The following is a 15,000-nucleotide window of genomic DNA, read 5'->3' as shown; positions in this document are numbered from 1 at the left end:
TTGACATCTTGATTTGCTAAAACAAACAAATACATAAATAAACAAAAAGTGAATGCAAGTCACATATCCATCTACAATTATTTCCAAATTTCCCTTCTCTCAAAGTTTTACATAATATATCTACTAATGTACATTTATTAGAATATCCCTACCATCAACTTTCAATAGTATAAAGAACAGCACCAAATTGCAATGTCTTGCTACATAAGGTTTCCACTTTCTGTGAGCCGAATACCTAAACAATACAAATATTACAATCATCATCATCATCATCATCATCATCTTCAAAGTGAAGATATATTTGAGAGGTTGGTGATCAATGGCTGAATGCAGCCACTCCAAATAACATCGCTGAACTATACTTGAAATTATTATTATCATCAACAATCTGTCAACCTTGATAAGTTTTAGCAGAAACCAGAGGATTCTATAAACCTTCTGTGATGGGCCCTATCAATTAATACATAGGTGATAATGGATAATGTCAATTCATATTTTGCAATTTTCTAACATATTAACCCTCTCCTTGTTACAGACATTGTCAGAAAGCCATCCCCCAGTAATCTTTTCTTGTTACGGACATTGTCAGATACCCAACCCCTACCCTTGTGATATGGCAGACGTCTGACTACCAAAACTTTATTCCTTTATAAATCCTTAAATATTCATTGCATTGTAACATGGCTGCACTTTACACCAAGCCCTTGTTATAGATCACTACCCAATTATAGGGGTATGTATATGGCATACTTTGTTGTCAATATATCTAAATATCTATCAGGAAAATCATATAAAAAGATGCATTCCCTATTAATTTTGGCATCTCAAGATGGACCATATCAGAATTGTCAATGAATGTGACCTTATTGGACTGACTGGGAGATCTTAGGCACCTAATCAGTGTACCAGAACATGGACAGCAAATTTATATACATGTGCAAATTCAAATACAAAATGATAACAAAGTTGTTGAAACTGTTACTTAAGAATATCTGCATGATGAAATATATATAATGATGCTACATACTTCTAGAGACTTTAGATGTAGATGTTTCATAAAACACATTATGCTATAAAACCCATGTATTTATTATGGCAGTCACACACAAACTCTCATAAATATGTCTGTGATATTGTGTAGTCACACACACACAGTCCAACTTTCCTCATACTTCTCTCATTTTGTCTACTTCTCTACCTTTTTATCTATATACCTGTTTGTTTCTACCTATCTACCTTTTTATCCAACTAACTCTCTTCTCTATCTATAAATCTATCTGTCTAGCCTACCTGTTTGTCTGTCTGTCTGTTTATATATCTACATCACATTCATCCCCTAAAAAGCTCAACATATCTTTCATTCTACAGTAAAAACTATATTCTATCACTGTGCTTAATTCTTTTCTTTGCATGAAAATTGAAAACACAGTTACAAAATTAAAATAAATGACAAGAAAAATGACAAGGTAATTGTGGGACATTCTTATCAAATGTCTCTTCTGACAGTAACATCATCAAGTCATCTTAGCACTGCAATCAAGTAATCCACTCAAACATTAACATTAACCCAACAATGAGCCTCACTGGTGAGATGGCCCAAAAACAGACAGTAGCTGGTTGTGTCAAATACAAAACACTTGTAATGTCAGCTTACAGTCTGACTGGGATGCTTGCTATGTGTACCTCATATGTGGGCCCCTGGCAGTGGGCACTCGCTACTACAGCTACCACCCGTCAATAAGGGTGTTTTTCACTCAGAGCTACCCATCATGGGTGGGTTAAGATCTTAGAACAGTAACCTGCATTCTTTCCAAGTTAAACTTCAGTATATTTTGTATAGAGATATAGAATTACCCTATATTTACCAAAGGTATAGGAAACATCTTTTACAACATAATCTTCAGAGGTCCACAGATTTATGCTGAAGCAAAAGGAGTAGCAATTCTTTAAGTTTTAATTCAAAGAAGACACTCAAAAATGTGGCAATGATAAATTGAAGAGCTAAAGTAAGGTTAAAGTAAGATTTAAAAAAAAGCTGACTTTAAATTCCCTCCAAAATGGCCATATTATTATAATAGATATATTTGCTATTCAGTAATGATTTATATTAATATTTCATAAAAGGATAACTAATTTTTAAAAAGCAATAACAATGCAATAATCTTTAATATTAACTCCTTGGATCTGGGTAAAGTGACCATCACATCATGAAAAAATTTGGCTGAGTGGCAGGTGATGTGAGCAGGCCATCCTGGACAAATATGACTGAGGGCCAGGGTCACAGGAACATACTGTTTTGAGAACTTCAGCTGAAGGCCAGGGTGACGGGCATAACCACTACTAAAGAACGAAGCTCAGTGGGTATTTAGGAAAGGGCTCTTGCATTATTCCATTATTCTTATCAGTAAACGAATGTGGAATGTACCACCCGTAAGCTATGGCTGTAAGGGTGCCGGACCTACAGAAGATTTTATTTTTATGCTTAGGATCCTATTCCTACCCACCATGACTGACAGCAAAGGTTGCATTATAAGAAAATTGAATATTTTTAACAAAATAAAAAAATAATGCAAAAAAACAAAATTTTACTTACTGTTACTATCACTGTTATAGACTATCTAGAGAGATAATATACAGTCGGTGCAGTCTATCATCATCTGGATACAGTATATCCTACAACAAATAGACACAGTGGAGAATAGCAAAACGGAAAAAAACCCTTATGCAGAACAAGAGATCATAACATTGCAAGGAGTCATGACATCAAATGAGTATTCATGTGTGCTCGGCCTACAAGCCACACGCCCATGGGAGTGGCCACTCAAGTAAGCTTAATGTCCAGATTTCGGGCCACGTGCAGGATGCGACGCACCCGAATCCAAGGTGTTAGAGAATAATAAACATGAATTTGAACATAATTTGAAAGTTTTCTAAGATAGCATCAGTCAGTCATTTAATTTCTCTAATGCAATTCCATTATAATCAATATCAGAGGCTGAAATTAACTATCTAAAACGAAAATAAAGTATACACCTCAGAAACTCCTAAATCAAAATAGTTTCAGAGATTTAAGTTGTGCTTAACATCTGTTTAGGCTTGAAGGAGAACTGATTGTTCTTCAAAAAATTGAAGACAAGCCTTTCCACTGAAGTGCAACTGAAATTCTAAGAACTAATTTCTATGATTTATGGTCCGTCGTTCATCAACTCTTACAGTACCATGCCTCCAATATACAAATGATGGAATGGAAGAAAATTTGAAAGAAAAGAAAAGAAAAAAAAAAAAAAAGGAAGAAGAAGAAGACTAGTGAAAGGAAAGGAAAGAAAAGGAAAATATGGGTAAGGAATGTTTCCTCATTTCTAACTAAGAATTAAACATCAGCTTGCTTCAAATCTTTCAGGTATCTGAGGTGTGTTAACAATCTACAGTGCTCATACCAAGACATTCATTCATCCTCCATATAAGCATCTACTGGTCTAAACTCATCCACTCATTTTCAATTCTCTCCCCTCATTCTCATCAAAAGTTTTATTATCTTGTTCTTTCAAAATATATATAAGACAGGACACTGTGAAAAATATATATTGTTGAAGAGGTTTAACTATAGTTAATTGTAAACCAACATCCAGTATAGAAGATCAAGGATATCAGTATTCCAAATCTTTAATAACTCAAAAGGTACCTTATGCATAAAGAAACACAAGATCTTCCAGAAGTAAACCCTTTCATTGTTTAAGTCTTTAAACATCCAGCTTTAAATGGCCAAAGCACAAAAGGATAGAAAATATCCCACAAATGTAGCACAAACTGTATAGCAAACAACTTTTTCAATTTAAGAAAAATCATAATCAGGGTTCAGTTATGAAAGATCCCCTTGAAGAATTTTACACACTCACCATTTGAGAACCCTGGTTTCCTGAAAATCCTTCAAACGGTATTCCAAGTAAATTTCGGTCTCCTTCCCAAGTTTTCTGAAAATTTGAAGAAGAAAGAAGTGAGACTAAACCTCTTTGTAAGAAAAACTGAATGCATTTCCTTATTGTAAAACTTTACTGTAATATAAAAAAATAGCCTGAGAAAAGTGAAATTACATATTTTCCTTCCATAACCAGTTGGCTTCAACTGGTTACTAGGGAAGTAGCTAGGCTATGATTTGTTATCAATGAACACTAAAGTCAGATTTGCAGAAATGTTGTCTCTGTAGGTTTTCATGTAATTGGTAGCTACTGATTAGTATAGCCAGTAATGCTCTGTCTAATAAAGCTAATCATGTAAGGTTCTACTGTATATAAGGTAATGAGTGGTCTATTTGTATTTATTGGGAATTTAGTTGATTTGTATTCAAGTATCTATTGCACCTACAGTAGAATTTTGCCCAAATATTAGTTACAAAGTAATGGTGGCTCTTCACAAACATTGTCATTTTGTAGTGGCCCTGTGAGCCCAATTTCTTGGTGAAAACCAATGCCTCTCTCCTAATAACAGCAGTCAAATTATGAGAAAATTATCAGCCACATTATGATTATTTCCATAAATACTTAGCACTTGCCAAGTAGGCAGTAATGCAGGTGAGAATGTGATTGAGTGAGTGATTGCATGTATATGTGTTAGTAATTAAGTCTGGCTGTTTTTCAGATACCAAAGTATCTGTCATGGTAAATGGGTTAAACTCAAATGCTTAATAACAATATCAAAACAAGTATAAGTAGAACCTACAGAAAGAAATATTTTCTAACACCTAATAACAGTTGAAACTACACACAAACTAAGCAACTCACCCCTTGTAGACCAGATGCTCCTGGAAGAGCCTGAGCCACAAGATCCTCCATCGTCTGAGGTTGGCTGGAGGACCGCAGGCTCTGGGGATTGAAGCCTGCACCCCCAACCTCTCTCCCTATACTCCCAGAGTGCTCACTATGAACGGGGTAACTCAGGCCAGCTTCAGAGTCTGTTGACTTAATGGATTCTTTGGTTTCGTCTGCTTCAGAGTAATCATCGTGTGGTTCTTCTTTGACTAGGGGTTCATCCATTATCAACTGTAAAATGGTGTATACCAGTATAAATATTAGTAATGACATCTAATATGACCTTACATTTTGGTTAAAAATCTTTAGTCTCATATTTTGTCATCAGAAACATGTACTGTAATGCAAAACAATGCACTCCAGTCCAGCAAGAACATTACCTCAGACTCTCCTGCACCGCTGATTTCATTGTCTGAATTGGAGGGAGGCGGGGCAGAGTCTGCTTGAGCACTTGGAGCTGGTTCGTGGGTTGTCGCGTGAGAAACATCCGGTGATGAGGTTGGGCCTGTGGCACTTGGCAACTGAGTATCTGGACTGGAAGGAAATAGAATTGGGCTGGGACTTGAGCGGAGGCGAAGAGGCTCTCGGGATCTCTGTGGTTCTCTGAATGGTTCTCGAAAGCTTAATTGAGGTCTTGGGGGAAGCTCCCTTCCTAATTTCTCTACTGTGTTTTGACTGGGTTTCTGCAACACGGGCTCCTCAGGTTTTCTACGTTTAGCATCGGGTCCTTCACTGGACCATGGCACATTTCTTTTGCCATCCTGGCTGGTGTCACGTTCACTAGGGGCTTCATCAGGGACAGCCAATCCCTTTATCCTTAGGCACTCAGCAGCTTTGATAAGTCCTGATAAGTCTGTCTGTAACACATTCACTTCACCAACATACATGTAGTTCAAAAGAGCTTCAAGGTCCTCATGTCTAATATCTTTTAACACTATTATTGGGTGTTTACAGTTTGTCTTTTCAAACATTTGTTCAAAATAATCACTACATGTTGACAAAACCAGTTTGTGTACTGGATAAAATTTCCCATCACAGGCTAAGGTAACATCACAATAGGACTCCTGAAATAAATGAATAATGAATAGATATTACTCTCATGTAGCCCAATATTTCCATTAACTCCTCTTTAACCCATTGCCTCCGGGCCAGCTAAAACACAAAAGGGTCTAAACTCCAGGGTGGACAACCCACCCTTATTTATGTTGTAATTCCATATATGCACCAATAATAACCTGTATGAAATAATGATTCTTTAGAGCTAGTTCTCAGCCTAATGTCTCACAAAAGTATCCAGCAACCATAGTTTAAATTCTGTACATTATAAAGGCTACAAACCATGTTCTGACTGAGATAAAAGAGGTATTGTATATATATATTTGACAAGATTTCACTGTTAGCATGACATGACATATATGCAGTTCGGAGGTAAAGGGTTAAGATGAATATATAATAATAAATCAGAAATTACCATAGATATCATATTCTGAAAAATATATAAAAAAATATAATAAAAAATATTACCAGAAGCAAATATCTTAATCTCCTGAGAATAACAAACTTCTGGATATGATAATATTGATAAAAGAGATAATATGCAAATTACTCAGCCACACCACAAATACAAACCTTTCTTCTAACAGTGGAGAGAACATAGAAGAACGTGGAGCGGTGGTTGTTCCACTTCAGTGACAACAAGCCGCCATCCATGGCCAGTCCACTTCTCCTGAAGTTTAGCCCTACTGAAGATATAATGTAAATATTGATTATATGGGAAATATACAAAGATATCATAATAAAAAAATCTAAAATTAGTGAACATAATGTTCTTTATTTACAGAAAGTTAAGTTAGTTTAGAAACTCCCTAAAAATGACCTTCCAGTGATGCAATGGATAGCCTTGGCACATTCAACATTCCAACAAAGGCTAACAAACCTCAACTCCATATATTTTCATAAGATAGAATTTGTTAACCTCTCTGACAATTTACTGTTAAACAGGAATCTGTCAAAGCTATATCTTGCTAAAATTTATTCAAGTGGAAGCCTATTAATGTTACACGGAGCAACTATAGAATGGAGGATGAGGTAGTCCTTGGGCTTCAACCTCTGGGAGACAAGGTTTTAGGGTAAATTTGGGAATGACAGCTAACATTTATTTCCAGGTTATTCTGAAAGATCTCATCACATTTTGAATGAATCTAGCAAATGAAACATAGCTATGGTACTGGCTCTTATAGCATGAAATGTATCTGGGGAATTGCGAGGTAATAGCAAATGATCAAAGTAAAATATACAGTAATTTAGTTATAGTGAAGCAAAATCTTCACCTCGTATGTTCTGGCAGGACTGAGCCAGGGCAAATATTTGGATCTTGCACTGATAATTTCTTGCCTTAGCCAATAAACCTGCAGTGGCCAGCCTGCGAGTCATCGGGGAATCTGTGGGAACTATGACCACTATCAACTGATCTTTTTCATTATTACTATAATATTTGCATGTTAAAGGTTAAAAAGCACCTCATACACAGCCTTGCTGTGAATGAGGTGGAATATTTGAGTTTCACATCCTCTCTTCTACCTTTATTACTGGTTTGTGAAGGAAATGCAATAGAAGAAAAGCATCTTAGAATGTTATGTTCCATCGGAGAGCAAGCCCAGATTCTCCATTTTAGGCGTTAGGTGTCATTTCCAATAATGCTGGTTTTAGGTTACAGAATTTTCTCAATTACAATAATATCTTAAGAGGCAATGATATATAGCCTACCATTCTGTATAAGCTGCAGATCACGAAATTCAGAATAAAAGTATTACCTACATACTATGGGTGTGAAAAATCACCGAATTGTCAGTAAAGTGAGAACTCCACTCAAGATAAATTTAGAATTACACCTCCAGAACTCTTTCTCAAATAACATAATCCAATTAATAATTCTATGATAAAAAAACAATTCTTACAGTTATAACAAACAACACATAGGTATATAACACACACACACACACATAAAAGAAAAATCAATTATGGTAAAAGAAAATTGCTTTAAAATACCATCAAAGCTGATTTTTCCATCTGAATTATTATGCCCAAACAGCCGTCTCTTTTGTCACTCTATAATAAAATTTACAATAATAAGACCAAACGAAAGCGATACATGAAGGTAATTTCAATTATTGTAATATCAAGAGACATTTATTTCCTTTTACGAAATATATAATATGAGAGTCTGCCATGACCAGGAACCTCACTCTTGACACCCCTATTTCTTGCTATTTAAGCCGATTTCTTCTCTAATTATGCGCCCCACTTAGTATCCTCCTATTCACTAGATCCCCAAAATGTGAATTATGTTAATACTCGATATCTGTCGCTTACCTGAAACGTTTCTTAATTATTCCCTTTAAACGATTTTTCGGGGCTTGTCCTTCATTTTGTTTATTACCTTCGAATATCCGAATTGCGTTATGTCATTTAATACGGCATATTATATCCTAGATCCTTTTTCTATTGAGTTTGAGTATTATTTTCACATTAGAAAGGATTGTAGCTTGTATTGTAAAACCTCTTAAAGGAAGGAGATGCGGGAAATGACATAGAAATCCTTAATATTGTCTTCGATATAGAACCTGGATCTAGGGAAATATCTTACAAAGAGGGTGCGCTCATTTGCAGTTAATTAGCAAATCGTATCATTATTTTATTTTTACATGTTGCATTTCACACTCGCTGACTTACTGTCATCAGATGGTCGTAGCAGACTTAGTAGATTATAACTAAATCGGCACTAGCCTTTGTGGCATACATTGTAACAATATATTTAAATTGCAAATTTGACGTATATAATATTTTGCATCTAAAGTTTGGTATATTTTTATACGAAGTGTATTTGATGCTTTTTTTTTTCTCCTATAATAGAGAAAAGTCAAATGGGTCATTTTATAAATTATATGAAATTGGCAAAAAATGCAGTAATGGCATCTGCTTGAAGGACTAAAGAAGCGTCTGCTATTATATTTTCATTGCAATAGTCAAATGCTAGCATTTTCACTTCACTATTTTCTGTTTTTAACCTTCTGTGTACATGTTGCGATTTTCGTGTATGGAAAATGAGTTTGTCCCAAAGGGTTCAAGGTGGTCGTCGAGAGAGAGAGAGAGAGAGAGAGAGAGAGAGAGAGAGAGAGAGAGAGAGAGAGAGAGAGAGAGAGAGAGAGAGAGACGGAGAGAGAGACGGAGAGAGAGAGAGAGAGAGAGAGAGAGAGAGAGAGAGAGAGAGAGAGAGAGAGAGAGAGAGAGAGAGAGAGAGAGAGAGAGAGAGAGAGAGAGAGAGAGAGAGAGAGAGAGAGAGAGAGAGAGAGAGAGAGAGAGAGAGAGAGAGAGAGAGAGAGAGAGAGAGAGAGAGAGAGAGAGAGAGAGAGAGAGAGAGAGAGAGAGAGAGAGAGAGAGAGAAGAGAGCGAGGGAGAGAGAGAGAGAGAGAAAGAGAGCGAGGGAGAGAGAGAGAGCGAGAGAGAGAGAGAGAGAGAGAGAGAGAGAGAGAGAGAGAGAGAGAGAGAGAGAGAGAGAGAGAGAGAGAGAGAGAGAGAGAGAGAGGAATGGACAAAGAGTCAAGGCAGTACCTAGATGATATTTCTAGCAAGCACTAAGCATTAAGATAAATTACTTTGCTACCAGAAAAGTAAAATTGCCTTAGCCAGTTTATTCGAATGAATCGGCGAAACTTCCAGTCCGTCAGGCCCGAGAGAAATCTGTTTCATCGGAAAAGAACCACCTTCTGCGGGGCTTCTGATGACCCTCTCCCTCCCATTTAGGTTACCTCCCTGCTAGCTGGTTTTCTGGAGAAGGAAAAACAAATAGTTCGTAGGTACTGATGTGGGGGGTAGGGATTGCAACCCCCTTAGCCCTCCTAGGTTAGGGGTGCCAAACTCAAATCCCTTCGCGGGTCACTGTTCTTTTCACCTACCATCTTGAGGGCAGACAAAGGCCCATAATCGGCTGTCTAGGAGCAAAGCTGTCTGACATATACGCACTTATACGTAAAATTGATTGTATTTATTGTATTTTAAATTGTGATACTAGTGAAACAAATGTATATGCCAATGTTTTTTGTCACTTGTGACCATTCCGAGGCGGTTTGTCGTATACAGCATGCCTATATGCTGTGCGGATGAGAATCACGGAGCTTGAGTAATACCCAGCAGCTAGCAACACACCTCTTTGGTCTCTGATTCCAGCAAGATTGGTCGCCTTATCGTGGATTGGTCAGGCCAGGATGGGGCCAACCTGCCACTGCCTCACTGCCCTCGCAATGGCCCCGGAATCCTTTCAGCAAGATGTGTATACCCTTTCTTATTTGATAGGCCTACATGCCATCCATTTTAAACTAGTTTGGTTTTCATATTTTTTTTTTATATGCTTCGCTGTTGTTTTCATCAAAGTTTTAATGATCATGAGAGTGATTCTTAAAGGCTTAAAAGCTGAGATAATGACAGAATAAGAGAGAGAAAGCAAGATACAGATAAAAAAGTTTCTGTAGGAACGACGCAGTATAACAAAAAAGCCCAACAAGAGTAAAAGTAATAAACGCAATGTCATTATTTCGACACAAATTGTCACCTTTCCATTCCCATTTCCAGTCGACTGGTAAGAGCACTGTTATATCCAAGGGGCACACCACTTAACCCACCCCTCTCTTTATACACACACACACACACACACACACACACACACACACACACACACACACACACACACACACACACACACATATTTCTCCCCCCTTATCTCAATTTATTCTCTCACTCCCCTTCTCTAACTCTTGCCCCCCCCCCCCCTCTCTCTCTTTCTTCCTCTCTTCTTTTCTTTATCGTTCTCTTTCTAATAGGATCCTCTTTGTCTGATGTATGGTCAGGGAATTTGCACTATGTAATACACTTTACTAAGAGTATGAGGGATCTCTGAACTGATCCTATGATGACCTGTCTCGGCATGGGTGTATGAGTATACACACACAGGGCAATCATGGGTTTACGCTAATGGGAGTTAACGTCCCCAATTGAACTGCCCACATACAATACATCTTAAAAAATCGAAAATTACTGGTGGGACATAGCTGGTCACGTGGATTAGGTCTTGGATTTATATAAGCATGACTGCCTATATATTCCTTCCCATCTCTCTTTTTCGTTTCTCCCTCTCTTCCTCTCTTTGAATTGTTTGTTGTTCACCCTCCCCTTCCCTTCTCAGCTTACTTCTTCTTTCTCTTTCTTATTTTCTTACTATTTCTAATAAAATACCAGAAGTAGAAACTATGATGATACTGCCTAACAAGTAAAGTATATGTAAAGTATACATATATATGTATATGTGTGTGTGCGCATATACATATATGTATATATATGTATATACATACATACACACACACACACACACACACACACACACACACACACACACACACACATATATATATATATATATATATATATATATATGTGGGTCTCGATTCTGAGGCAATTTCCTTTAGAAGACGATTTGCGCCACCAAGTAAAAATCCCCTTTCTTGTTCGAGGCTAGTATTTTCCTCAAAGAACCTGAATTTAATATATCCCTTTTCTGAAGTAAAGTTGAAAGTCTTAAGAAAATATCTACATACTTTAGGCCTTCCTGAGTGCGAGAACAGATTTATGCAAATTCAAATCCTCACGGGAATCTTAAGAAAAGAATGAAGGACATGCCTTTGAAAAAGAGTTATGATCATTTAACTTGATATAGCTATTTCATTTGACTATTATGCGCTGTTCAATATCACTGTTTAATCTATACGAATATCTGTTACAGGGTTAATGTTCATAGTTATTTAGTGACCTACGAACCAATTCCAGTGCCTGGAATTGAAACTTTTATAGCCATTGTATAGGTATACATATGTAAACATATCACACACACACGCACACACACCTCACACACACACACACACACACACACACACACACACACACACACACACACACACACACACACACACACACACACACACACACACACACACACACACAAAAGGCTACTCACCACAGACTTAAATCTAAAAAAAGAAAGAAACGAAATGATCGGTTTCCACGGAATGGACAGGCTACAATAGGCGGCGAAAATACTGCCGTTGTATTAGGGGTTAAGGGGAGGGAACCGCAACGGGGTTACTCGGCAATTTACGGCCGTGGCGCTGACGACCTGTCCGGAGGCGGTGACGCGGGCCTTCTCGCCTTTTTCGGTTGCTCTCGCGCCTTCCAATTGGCTGTCTTTTCCTGGGCCAGTCGCATTCGTACTCACACGAATTAACACACACACACACACACACACACACACACACACACACACACACACACACACACACACACACGCACACGCACACGCACACGCACACGTACATGCACACACACATACACACACATAGATATACATATCTCTATATATACATATGTAAAAAGATGGCTATATACATATTGATTAAGATAAATAGATATATAGATATAAATATACAGATACTATTGTCATTTTAGCAAAGAAATATAATTCCAATTTTATAGGAAATCGTATCATTCGTTACATACTGCGAGAGTAACAAATATCAAACATTTCTGTAATAACTGTTATCATTTACTTGTGATAAGATGGAATTACAAAAACAGCATTTCAATATCTAATGAGTCATGAAGCATTAGCAAAAAATATAGTCTTAGAACTGGCCACTTACTCGTTACGACTATTAACATAGGCCTTAAATGGTGTCTTGTATGCTGTGTTCTCTTTAGAAACATTATCCGAAGCTGAAAACTCTTGGTGAACTAGAGAAGGTTTAGGCTATATACTGTAGTGCTACAAATAAGGCATGTCGGCTGCCAAAGCAAAATCATACGTGCGATTCCTTGATATTTCAGGAGCTTCTGTTTCATTATACTTTTTAATGTAAATGTGTTATGGGAGTTTACAGTGAATCCGATATAACAAAGGGAATCATCTTCCCTGACAAACGATGTTACAGCGTAATTTTTTCAGACAAACAAACATAAATATTGTTACGTATTTCACCATATATTATCAAATAATCAACAGGGAATCATAATAAATAGCCAAACCAGTATGTTTTTTTTAATCATTATAGTTATGCTTTATTTGAAATAGAAAATGGTACTTTTACAAAGAAAACGGATTACTTTGACGAGTAACTATAATCATAGGTTTATGCCATTTATTTGCTAAACATAGTAATAACAGATTCTTCTAAACGCATATCTTAGCGTTATTCTATTGTGGCATTATGCTAAAGATGACGTACTGTTCACATTTTATGGAATTAAGAGGAGTGCACGAAATGTCTCCATAATTCTTTATTTATTTCCCAGTCAAAATGCCTGATAAACATTTTCGTAAATATCTACACACTCATGTGATGCCTCTCTCTCTCTACGCAGTCGCAGCCTTTCCCTACCCTTTTAATATCCTGACTTTTTCACTTATTCTATTCTGTCTCTGTCTTCATCAATCTCTCTATCCGCCGCCCTCTTTTTTCTTCGTCTGTCTTCTATCAGTCTCTCTTTTCTCTGTCACTCACCTCCTCCCTCCTGCCTCTCTCACTCCCTCCTTCCCTCCTCTCCTACCTGCCTCTCTCCCTCATTTCCTTTGCCTTTTTTCACCAGATACCCCTTGAGGTATTAGGCCAGCTCCCCAGACCATCTCATTATTGATCGATAATACATGGCACAGCAAAACAGTGAAGATTCATATCTAGATTTACTAGATTTCGTTTAAAGTTTTAATGTAAGATCTTTTTACTTATGATATGCGCATATTTTTTGTCGTCACATATTGCATATAGAGTCGAGTCGCCAAAATCTACCAACTATACGATATTCAACCTGAAAGTGTTATGTTTTGGTGTATGTTTACACTTCACATCTTTGAACTTATTAAGAAGAAATTATACCAACAACAACTCTTCTTTTCATAATGGATACAATAAAATTTAAAAGTAAATACCTTGAATACAAGAAACGAAACCTCGACACAGACTTGGCTTTAATGATAACAACAGTAATAATATCAAATAATATTAATAATAATGATGATAACAAAGCGAAAATTATGTAAAATTACTAAAATTCTGGATAATAACAATAATCTTTTTCAATTATGATGATAAATGGCAATAAAATGTATGCACTGTAGTGAATTCAGTAAAAATAATATCAGTACATATGATAATGATAGCTGTGTTTCGTTGGGAAAGTACTGTCTATAGCTGAGTCCCTTTGCAGGGCTCTTTGACATCGTGGATGGAATTCCTCTTGCCTGGTAACGGCGTGATAGCACCGCAAACGTCTATGGTAGGATAATAGCTACTGTCAACGACATTGAAGAAATAATTACACTCTGTACGGCTGCTGCAAGTGAGATGATGGCATCCCTAGATGTTTGTGGCGAGCTGTTGCTCCACCTGACGTCTGTGGCGATAGGGTAACGTCTGTGAGGAGATCATGGCCCTCCCTGTCGTCTGGGAGGAGATGAAGTCAGCTGTGGGCGTCTGTGATGGGGGCGTCTGTGGCTAGATGATGGCCCCCTCGGACTTCCATGCTGCTGTGAAATGGACATAAAGTTATGAATATACACTATAGCTGACTTAAAACATAGTGCAAAAGGTTAAACGTGAATACAATACAGACACAAGTCCTTATTCAGACCTACAATAGAAGATCGCTCATTATATATAAAGTGTCTACTGGTTATACTGAAACACAATAGATAAACAAAATCAATTGTACAACAGTATGTTAGTAAATCTTCGTAAAAGATCAAAACGAATGATTATATCTGTCGTTTTGAATTCTCTAAGACTTTGCATGTCTGGGTTCGCTGTATTTAAGTGAGTTTTATGGGGATCTGGATATGTGCTTAAGTTCCCTGTTGGTTCTTGTGCAAAGAAAGGTTAAGTTCGTGTCATATGCGAAGAGTGTAGAATTTAGATTTTCTGAGGAATATGTCACGTCGTTTATATAGATCAGGAACAATACTCTGTAATATATCTGGTGGAAAGTTTAGCATTATACATTTTATATTATATGTATATGTTTACACACACACACGCATATGTATATATATATATATATATATATATATATATATATGTACATATGTACATATATATAC

General features: G+C 36.9%; 1 protein-coding gene across 10 annotated transcripts in view; it reads right to left on the bottom strand.

The window, feature by feature from the left end:
• Nucleotides 1-8,297, bottom strand: part of LOC125031497 (longitudinals lacking protein, isoforms H/M/V-like) — a 36,478-nt gene extending 28,181 nt beyond the window's left edge. For 8 of the 10 annotated variants that reach the window (XR_007115499.1, XM_047622311.1, XM_047622315.1 and 5 more), the window contains exons 1-5: nt 8,178-8,297; nt 6,435-6,547; nt 5,186-5,869; nt 4,779-5,036; nt 3,897-3,971 (exon numbers count right to left, since the gene is read on the bottom strand). Coding sequence is in view for 9 of the 10 variants with exons in the window: in XM_047622311.1 (XP_047478267.1) it covers nt 3,897-3,971; nt 4,779-5,036; nt 5,186-5,869; nt 6,435-6,515 (1,098 nt within the window). In the remaining variant the exon portion in view is untranslated. Of the gene's footprint in view, nt 1-2,593; nt 2,674-3,896; nt 3,972-4,778; nt 5,037-5,185; nt 5,870-6,434; nt 6,548-8,177 lie in introns of all 10 variants that reach the window. The other 2 variants (XM_047622320.1, XM_047622312.1) reach the window with 2 other exon arrangements.
• Between the last annotated feature and the right edge of the window lie 6,703 nt (nt 8,298-15,000).

The sequence above is a fragment of the Penaeus chinensis genome, chromosome 13 (genome assembly GCF_019202785.1).
Source record: "Penaeus chinensis breed Huanghai No. 1 chromosome 13, ASM1920278v2, whole genome shotgun sequence".
NCBI classification, from domain to species: Eukaryota; Metazoa; Arthropoda; class Malacostraca; order Decapoda; family Penaeidae; genus Penaeus; species Penaeus chinensis.
The sequence above is the reverse complement of the archived record's forward strand: the minus strand, read 5'-3'. Positions and strand labels throughout refer to the sequence as shown.